The sequence below is a fragment of the Limulus polyphemus genome, unplaced genomic scaffold (genome assembly GCF_000517525.1).
Source record: "Limulus polyphemus unplaced genomic scaffold, Limulus_polyphemus-2.1.2 Scaffold83, whole genome shotgun sequence".
NCBI classification, from domain to species: domain Eukaryota; kingdom Metazoa; phylum Arthropoda; class Merostomata; order Xiphosura; family Limulidae; genus Limulus; species Limulus polyphemus.
The window spans coordinates 246,610-256,886 of record NW_013665693.1 but is presented as its reverse complement, the minus strand read 5'-3'; the positions used below and the strand labels follow the sequence as shown (position 1 = coordinate 256,886).

The 10,277-nt window shown below is 29.7% G+C and overlaps 1 protein-coding gene across 1 annotated transcript; it reads right to left on the bottom strand.

The window, feature by feature from the left end:
• Positions 1-410: 410 nt before the first annotated feature.
• On the bottom strand, positions 411-9,780 carry LOC106467859 (COMM domain-containing protein 5-like). Its single transcript, XM_013928243.2, has 7 exons — positions 9,637-9,780; positions 6,195-6,355; positions 5,113-5,141; positions 2,476-2,526; positions 1,583-1,678; positions 1,142-1,217; positions 411-792 (listed from the first exon to the last, which is right to left on the bottom strand). The coding sequence occupies exons 1-7, from the start codon at positions 9,773-9,775 to the stop codon at positions 691-693; spliced, it is 654 nt and encodes a 217-aa protein (XP_013783697.1). The 5' UTR covers positions 9,776-9,780; the 3' UTR covers positions 411-690.
• Positions 9,781-10,277: the final 497 nt, after the last annotated feature.

The window sequence follows — 10,277 nt, the reverse complement described above, 5'->3', positions numbered from 1 at the left end:
CCCCTTTCAAACATTATACATGGGCCTGAATATATGTGTTATTAATTTTATCTTCAGTTATATCATTCTTGTTAAAAAAATTTTATTAATTTATTTTAACACAAAACAAAATGTAGAAATATCCTTCCTAATTTTTTCTTTCTGGTTTATCTAAATTGAAAAAAATTTAAGTCGGAAAGAATGTAACAATGCTTTTGATGAATTGTGTATAAAGTATTTTTCGTAATAAATTAGAGGGTGCTCATTTTTCTGATTTTAACAACTCTCTAGCCAACTTTAATTTTGGTTTCAATTTATAATTCTGTATAATTATAGTTAAAAGCAAAGGATTCAAGCTGTTATGTTATGCGCAACTAACCAACATTTATAAAGAAGCATCCATGTTGAGAACTGCAAATATTTATACAGAGTGAGAGAGAGAAAAAAAGTTTTATAATTGTGTTTAGTAACTAGCAGTTTTGTTTTTCTGTACATTACAGTTAGAAAAATTGATCTATTTTACATTTCTTATTAAAGTGGAATAAATATCTTGAAAATGATCATAAATCAACTTCCCCAACCTAAAGGTATTAAACTGATTAATAAAACTAAAAAAAAACAAAAAATAATGTAATACTTGTTCAGCATCCTCCACTTAATGAGAACACGATACACATCTTAAAAATTCTAATAATTAAAGATGACTGATCATCACACAGGAGCCTTCATCACGTTCCTTTTCTCCATGTCTTCCATTTCTTTTAATAAACTAGCTACTGCAAACCGAAGCTCATGAAACTTAGCGGGTTGCATCTGAGAAAAAGTTATATTAACATTCATGTAATGTTATACTAAACACAACATAAACTTAGTAATCAAAATATTATTGCCTTCAATAACAAAAATAAGCTGTAGTAACAAAACATATATCAATTTGAAGGAAATTTTTCTTTTACTCATGACCAATGACTGTTCACTAAAACAAATGATTACATACTGGTATAACTCATCATAAATAAAAAGCATAAAAGACCTTAAAGTATCATTTAAGTTGCATTATTTTTTACAATATCATAGATAATACATGAAACTGCACCTCTGCAAGTTTAAAAAAATATCAACAATCTTTAACATGCATAAGTTAAATAGAAGAAAGACAAACCTCGAATGTATGTTCTTTTCCATCACTGGTGTCTATCTTCATTAATACTGACGGTTCCAGTACACGATTCAAAGAACTACAAAATAAGAACAGTAGAAAGCACTTTTGGGTTTAAAATATTTTATAATTAAATGTTAATAGTTATCTTTATTTCTTTTACATCATCTTTACAGACAGTATTCAAGTGTATCCAGAAACCAATATAACCAATACAAAGAATAAAATTTCATTTTGAAACACATTCCATTAAAATATATTAACATCTCCGAAAATGGTCTTAGTTTAGGACTTTAAGATATTGAATTTACAGAATAAAATCAAACACATACACAGAGTCAATGAAGATATGTCAATCATATCTATTTAAAAAACAATGCTCGTTTCCTGTAACTTCTCTCATGTTTGTCAGAAGTAGCTGTAAATAACTGTTAAAAAATATACCTTGTTGATATGGCAACATCAACTCTCCAGCGACACTGTTGCAAATGAGGAAAGTGAGGTGCATTCTCAATGCATGCTTTTTCAAGGAAACATCTCCTGAAACCAAAAAATCAACTTCATTCAAATTCATTGTAATAAGATTTGTTCAAAATATATAAACTGTAACCAACAGCTATTTCAGCTTAATACTTTTGTAATATTAGGTAGCTACATTACACTAGCACGTATACAAAAAAAAGAGAGAGAGAGAGAATAAGCTACAAAGAAATACTTCCTTAGTTAATTGCTATTTGGCTTACAAAGAGTACTTTAACTCAAGGTCACCTTTCAATAGTTCTATTCCCACAACCCATGTGGGTGTGAATTTTTCTAACTTGTTTTTCCTTGTGTTTTTTTTTTGCTGGAATTTGAGCAAATCTACACTAATCTCAATGTGCTACCATCCCTAATTTTGATTCAATAGACTAGTTAATGACATTTACAACCAACTCTTAGGCTGTTTTTATCTAACCAAATAGTAGGATTTGATTGTCACTTTTTACAATGCACCCATGGTCCCCAAATTGCATGGCAAAAGTTTTTGATAGCGTGACACAAACCATGAACCCTTGGATTCACAGTCTGGCACACTAATTTGTCAAACTTAATGACTAATAGGATAAACTGTTGTAATGATACTACAACAATACATGGCATCATCTGAGAATCAGGAATCAGAAACAATAAAAATCATGATTGGTTTAGTTTCTGAGTGAAAATACAGTAAATATATATAGATGATTACTATTAATGTTTCTTTAAAGATCCTGTATATAGCCAATAATTAACTTCATGAACATACCAGGGTGGAAAGCCTGAAGTGTATTTAAGTGAAAACAATAGAGAACTTTTACCTTGATCCAAACACAATGCTGACCAGATCTGTTATATGATCATCTGCAATCCTGTAAAAAAGCAAGTGAAAAAAAACATTAAATAAAGTAAATCTTCTATCTTTGCTAGATAACAATATGAAACATGAAAGATAAAGAATTCACGAATAAACATAAAAAATTAATGATTCCGAAGAAAGAAGAAAATGTTTTTGTAGCGTACACACTAGTCATACCTTACATTGATATACATGAAACTTTTCTTATCCTTTCAGTTACTCAAATATCTGTAAACAAGAAACCAAACTTATAATGAAAGTAAAAGTGATGGTAATCATTCTATTATGAGTTTAAAAGGAAATTCATGTGGAAAAATGTTTCATCTTGGAAAATTTGACTGCTACACTTGCTCGCAGATGTTTTGATCTGACAGCAAAGGTGTTCATTTGGTCAATTCAAATAATATAATGTGAAATGTGGACTTTTAGAGTTGCTTATTAAGATACAGATGAGAGGGTGGGTTAATATATAATATATAAAAGTACATAAAGAGAAAATAATTAAAAATTTCATTGCAATGTCAATGACCTTGGCTTACCCTAGGAAATCACATATTTAACAGAGTTCGTCTGTTGAGGTTTTCTACTTGATTTGAATATGGAAGGCTTCTTTAATATTCTTGTTATGTATACTGTCAGGCCATAAAAAGTGTTTTCCATCTATCAACTAACCTACATGATCAGTACATTATGCTATGGCTAAATGTATGTTCTTTCATGAGGCTGAGGAGTTTGTGTGTTTATGGACCTTGAACCGTACACATAAAATTGGTTTATCTATAGAGTTCCATATACACAACTGACTTTGTACATTGAATTTTTTTTTCACTACTTCCTTTGGTTTAGCAAGGTCATTGAGTATCTGCTCTAGATCTTTATTTAAAAAAGATAAAATGAAAAACCTGGAAAAAGAGATCTCTGAGGTCATGAAGCCAATAAAAAAAAGCTACTTTATATGGATATTTTACACTGGCACACACACCTCAAACTACTAGTCCACTATGTTCACATTGTTAAGTAAAGTGTAAAGTGCATTTAGTACTACTACTATTTTAATGGTAGACTACTAGTCAATTAGAGTGAATACCTCAATTTTAAGGCATTTCTTGATGAAACTGGAGATGGCTGATTTTCTTTTAAGTGGTTGAGATATCCAAAAAACAATCAAAATGTTAGAACTTCCCTGTACATCTCTGAGTGTGTGTGTGTATATACCATGTTATACAGCTGTTTCCTTTTAGCTTTCCAAAGTTATAACAATGGCCGAGTTCATTATGACTCTTTTGAAGCTTTCCAAAGTTATAATAATGGCCTAGTTCATTACGACTCTTTTGACTTTAAACCACCAATTTATTATATTTCAACAGGTTAATTTATAAATTCTATAGTAGCCACAACCATCTGTTCATGGGCTCACGTAAATGGACAGACCTCATATATGTGAAGCTATGTGCTTGTGAGGTTTCATGTTAAACATGAGCTTGAGCTCATACAATTCTTGGTGTTATATTTTACTAAGGTTTGTTTGACAGACCTCATTTGTGTAGAGGTGAATCTGCTCTTCTTTTGGTTATAAAAATATCCCTCAGCCTTGCATAGATAATTAGCAAATAATCTTGAAAGCCAGAGATTTAGGGGAGGGGCTTCTCTTGTGGGTTTGACAAACATATTTATGTCTCAGCAAATCAATAAGGTAGGAAGTTTAAGATTCTTGCTTGTAATTATGCATAGTGTGTGTTTCTAACTTTATGGAAACTGATGTTAGAAATCAGAGTTCAGACTTGTCACGACACTGAAAAGTGAAGATTGCAACATTTTTGACTAATTTATTTAGTCAAATTAAGAAGTTAAAACTTAGCTAATATAAACATTTTTATTATAAGCTACATTTTCATGCTAATTTATTGATATATATTCAAAATGAAGTTAATTGAATTTGAAATGTAACTATTTAAAAGGTCATGATCTACATAAAACAACCAGGCCTGGATGCAAAGGGTTAGAGTAGTGTTACCCTTCACTTAAGAAAAATCCTTAATTCAGCCAATGTTCAATTATTAAAACAATACAAAAACTGATTCTTACCAACTAAACTTGTAACACACAATCCAGAGAATAATAAGCAAATATTTAAATTACAGAGAAAAAATATATAACATGAAACAATATACATAATGTCAATATAATATGCTATGACTTAATATTAAAGCTGAATGGTTAACCCAATTAATCAACATAATAAGTTAACTATGAACACTGATTACATAGGTTAATGTCATATAAAACAACTGATTATTATTTTAATTTCAGTTAAGTCAAGATTGTTGAGCTTAATCAATTAATGTTCTGATTATTATTATTTTTGATGATTCTAACTATCCAAGTCTCATGCGATAGTAATCAATCAGTGGAATGTAATCATTTAATGAGCCCGACAATTAATCAATTACAAAATTCCACCAATCACCCTGCTATACTTAACATCATAAAAATATACAAGGTAAAAATATTAAAGTTGTTACTTGAAACAATTGATACAATAGGTAACAAGAATAAAAGAATACAATATGGATTAAAAATGAGCAGCTAAATAACGTACTTGAGTTCTCGAAGATCCTCTTTAAACACCTAAAACAATAAAAGGAAAATATTATTGAACTACTTAACCTCGCATCTTTTTAATATACGTCTCTTGTATAGTCATGTAGGGTTTTTTTCACTGGTACAAGCTCCATCATTTCTTTTAAATTTGTTACTTAAGATTTAATTCAAAATTCTTTAGTGCCCGTTCATTTCCTTGAGGTAAATATTTAGAAAATTCAATACATTGAATGTTACGTTTTATAAGCAGTAAGTCTGTCATGTAGGCAAGCACTATTAAGCAACAAAAATATTTTTATTTGCAAGGAAGTTACAAAATTAATTTAATGATTAACATTAACTATTTTAAATGCAGGATAGTAAAAAGACCAATTAATCATCTAGACTATCACCTACCATGGGGCTTAAAAATAACTTTAATAAATATATATTAACATACTCCTTCATCAGATTTAAAAATAACATCCTGAGAGCTTTCTAAATTGTAAAATATTAAGAGCTTTTAAATTACTAGGTATTTCAGACCATAATTTAACTCCACTAAATTGAACTGATATGATATAAAGAAGCAAGATATATCAATAGATGAAAGTCACATCCACAATAAATTGCTAAACAATACACAGAGAAAATCTTTAATTGAGAAGTCATAGCTCAGATGTGCCACTGACACAGAAAGGTGAAGATTGAGGATTTATATAAATATTTCCTTTTGAAATTAAGAACTTAAACTTAGATAACATAAAAATTTGAATTATAAACTATGTTTTGATGCTACATTTATTGGCACACAGTGACAATAAAATAGTTTAATCACATTTTGAATATAACTGTAAAAAAAGGTCATGAAACTTTAATCCTAATCAAGCTCATAACATGGGTTAACACTAGTTCATTTTACACTTTACCTTCAGTCATGTGAATTTATTACTGATCCAACTTCACAGTTTCATGAATGCACAGCTCATTTATTATTAAACAACCACATAGTTTTCTCTAAGCAATGGTTCAAATTGAAATATAACTTAGTACAATGGTTCCCAACTGCATATAAATATTAATCTATATAACATACCATACCTCTTTTTTCAGTCCTGATTCAGGAAACTTAAGAGCAGCTCTTAAGAGAGCATATAGCCCACTGTAAATTAAATCAATCTGGTTTCCATTTGTTACTGAACTTCTGATGTTCTGGTATTCTTCTTCTCTCACAGTTTTCCCTTCAAAGTGAGCAACTAACACTGCACAACAGATATTTAAAACAACCAATGTTGGAGGCTTTAAGAACTTTTATATCGATATTAAAAATTTTTCAATAAATTACACTTATCCATAATTTGCATAGAACACTGAATGCAAAAATCATATCCAACTAATACTATATTTACTGATAACTTGTAGTCTAGTACCTAGATAAAATACCTAAGCAATCACAACTAATATAATTATTGAGAAGAAAATTAACAAAAACTAACATGTAAAAAAAAATCTCTTCAAAACAACAAACATCTCATTATAGTTTTGAAGATAATTATAAATATAGAATGCCACAAACACCATAACACTGTTCATGGATTATCACCAGACTCAGTCAGCATTACACATAAAAAAACTGTTTTATAATAAAAGTTTAATTTAGAATTAGCTAAAGTAGGTAAACTATAAACATTTTGACATGGTTCTTCACAGGAAGTCAATTAGTACATCAACTTCTTATAGAATTGAGGAAAACTCAAAAGTGCATTAAACACCAATTTAAACAAAGAAAATAAAAGGTTGTAATAAATGTACACAATTCTGATTGGGAAAACATGACTACTGGGACCCCCTCAAGGGTCTATCTTCATTGTTTATTATCTATGCCAATAATACATACTACTGGTACACAAGATTTTTAAATTTCCTGATGACACTAAACTGATTTTTAAGGCTGATTCTTTGAAAACTGCTTCCTTAATGCAAAAGGATATAGACAGTCTCATTGAATGAGTTAATCTTGTGGAAGAACTATTAGCATTAAGGAAAGTAAAAAGGATTTGAATATGATGATTGATTAAATGTTTGGAAGTAGTGAAAAGAGAAAATAGCATTCTGGGATCTATTTAAAAAACATATGAATTTAGGAACTGGAAGGTTATCATCACTTCACATCCAAATGATTTCTGGTTTTAATTAAGCTATGGAGATTTGATAATTTACAACTTTTTCTCTATGGAATAAGAAGAACCAGAAGTGACCTAATTTAAGTGTTTGAAGTTGTTAGTGATTTGATCAAACTGCCCATGGAAGGTTTCTTGAACTAGTAGAATGATAAAGTTGTTTATAAATCCTATATATATATATATTAAAGGAAATTAGTAAAAATGTGAGCAAAAGTAAGCCACATCAAACTTGGTTATTAAACAAAATTACTACCCTGTTATAAATATTTGCCAGTTCAAACTCCTTTAATGTTTTTATTGAATAATTTTGAGATGTTATGTTTAAGTTGGGCTATTTCTCCGATGGGTGACCACAATGAGCCAAATGACCTATTGTCACCTATTTTTATGCTAACTTTTCATCAAATAAAGTTCATATGCACTGTCCAACCAGCAAGCTCACCAAACAATCTCAGTGAGTATAATTACAGAGAAACAGTAAACTGATTAGTACTGTTGAACTGTTCCCAGGATACAGTAACATTCAGAATTAAAAAGATATGACAGGAGAGATTAAGAGTCATGAAAATCAAAAAGTGAATTAGCCACAATGTCTGGCCACCCACAAATGACTGTGTAACACTTTTAGTTATATCAAGAGCTTGTTAATATAACAGCTAAAAATTTTCACTTGATAGCAGTGTGAAAAATATTGCATAAATCTCCTCTGCAACAATTTACAGGCTTAGCTACACACTAAGTGGCTACATGTGATCATGCACAACTTATGATGTTGGAATGTGTGCAAACTATCTATCACTCAAAAAATTATCAGCACTGTTTTCTTGATTTCAAACCCAAAAACATGGAATCACCCCGACATATTTAGTATTTTGTACAATGATGAAAGCCAAATCGTAAAGTTTAAAAATTATGGCCAAACGTGGATCTAGAGACACTCAGATGAACATTTCCACCATGTTTCAAGGATTACAGTGGAGATGTTATGGTAAAGACTGCAGCTTGTCCACTGAGTGGGAGTTAATGTAAAGTGTTTGCTTATTCTGCATACCAAATTAAACAAGGACTTTTTAAGACATTAAAAATGAAACCATTTCAGAGGGACATGGAAAATGTTTTTTTTTTGTTTTTATCAGAAAGCTACAGTATTGCTTCAGCAGAATAATAATCCATGCTGCAGAATATAAACAACACTGATAAACAAAAATGTATATAAATATATTTGAATTGTTCACTCAGAGAGAGCCCAAATCTTAACCTACAATGAAATCTCTGGGACCACCTAAAGGGTCTGATATGAAAGTTTTTTCCCCATCAAAATCCACTAACGAAACAAAAAAAGACAAACTGCACCAGACATCTGTTATTACAAAGTTGAGTGCATGCTTTGTACAATATCATCATAATCAGCCATAGGCAGTAATAACCTGTATTATATCAGTGATTACTAAGATCTCCCAATACAAGATATCCTGCTAGTGATAATTCTAGTAAAACAATATAAATTTATAACTCTATAACTTATCTGATTATCTTTCATTTATGAAATGGCAAAATACTAATAAAATGTGTGGTCAATCCTTGTTTATTAACCTGATAACCTTAATTAATTTTTCAAACTTGTGACCAATACAATAAATTGTTATTAGTAATATTCTAAAAATCTAATTAACATAAAAAAAATAAAAGCCTGGTGGTAAAAATACAAGATATTAACTTTGGCTATAACCCTACAAGTTCTGCCTCAAACATATATTTTTGGATCAAATGCCAGAAATGGCAAAATTAACTTATAGTTATAAGTTATATAGCTTAAATTTATGCTAGCTTATTTACTATTATTATTAAACTTATAAATAAAACCATGTGTGACCCTTATTAAACTGTAAACATACTACATGAAACCGAAAAAGTAGGTTATTTTCTGTTGTTTATGAAAAGTTTTATTCTCAAACAATAATACAAATTGTCAGTTTTAAGAGTGATATTACTACTAATTATTAGCCCAATATTTGAACTAGTATTAGTAATACTAAATAATAGTACTAGTATTTACTTAGTACTGATAATTAATAGTTCTAACTTCTACCGAGTTCTAGGAGTAGGCGTAATACTAATAGTTATTGTTATTATTTGTAGTTAAGCACAAAGCTACACAACAGACTAGCTGTGCTGTGTCCACTAACGGGTATCGAAACCCGGTTTTTAGTGGTAGAACTAGAAGCCTTCAGACTTACCACTGAGCCACTGGAGGCCAGTACTCAGTACTGTAGTGCTTTATAATACAAATTACAATTTAATTTTTAAACAGAGTTAAATAAAAGTATAAATTCACTTTTCAAACGAAGATGTCCACTCACATTTTAGAAGCGACCTGAAGATTTTTCTGTCCACTGATAACAGATTATTTCCTAAAACTTTTACTTCATTAGGTATTCGCGGGCCTAAAAACAAAGTCCTTTCTAATACACCCACCGAACGTCCAGCTATGGACGCCATCTTAAAATTGTATGTCACCAGGTTGATGAAATTGAAAATATATACTACCTAATAGTAATATAAAGTTAGTGGAAAAAGTGCAGGTGACATAAAATAAAAATTGACATGTAAAAAATAAATATATTTTAAATGGGTGTCGCAATATTACTTTAGTAAAATTAATTATTTATTTATCATATTAAAACTGTCATGTTTATTATCCTAAAAATAACAGTACAAATTGTGTTAATTTGTTTTTATCCTTCTGTTTAGAAGGTGTAAAAACCTAAGCCCTTTAGTTGTGTTAGAGTATTATTTTAAAACTTATCGAATTAGCTTTGTTATTCACATAGTATCTCAATTTTATTTTCAACAATTGTACAACAAAGGCTCTCAACGATTTGTAGTATGCAAACATAACCTTGTGTTTTCTATCTTCTCATATTAATATCTAAGTTTTTAAAAATTTTCGTAATTATATTGTAAGTCTATGATTTTTCGCATGAAATCGTGAAGTTGATTC

What these genes read in the sequence shown, in the direction of transcription:
- LOC106467859 (XM_013928243.2), bottom strand. Translation starts at nt 9,775, where the DNA reads ATGGCGTCCATAGCTGGACGTTCGGTGGGTGTATTAGAAAGGACTTTG. An exon ending in CTTCAGGTCGCTTCTAAAAT is followed by an intron (nt 6,356 to 9,636) that starts GTGAGTGGACAT and finishes TCTGTTGTGCAG; the next exon opens with TGTTAGTTGCTCACTTTGAA. An exon ending in GAGGATCTTCGAGAACTCAA is followed by an intron (nt 2,527 to 5,112) that starts GTACGTTATTTA and finishes GCTTTTTTACAG; the next exon opens with GATTGCAGATGATCATATAA.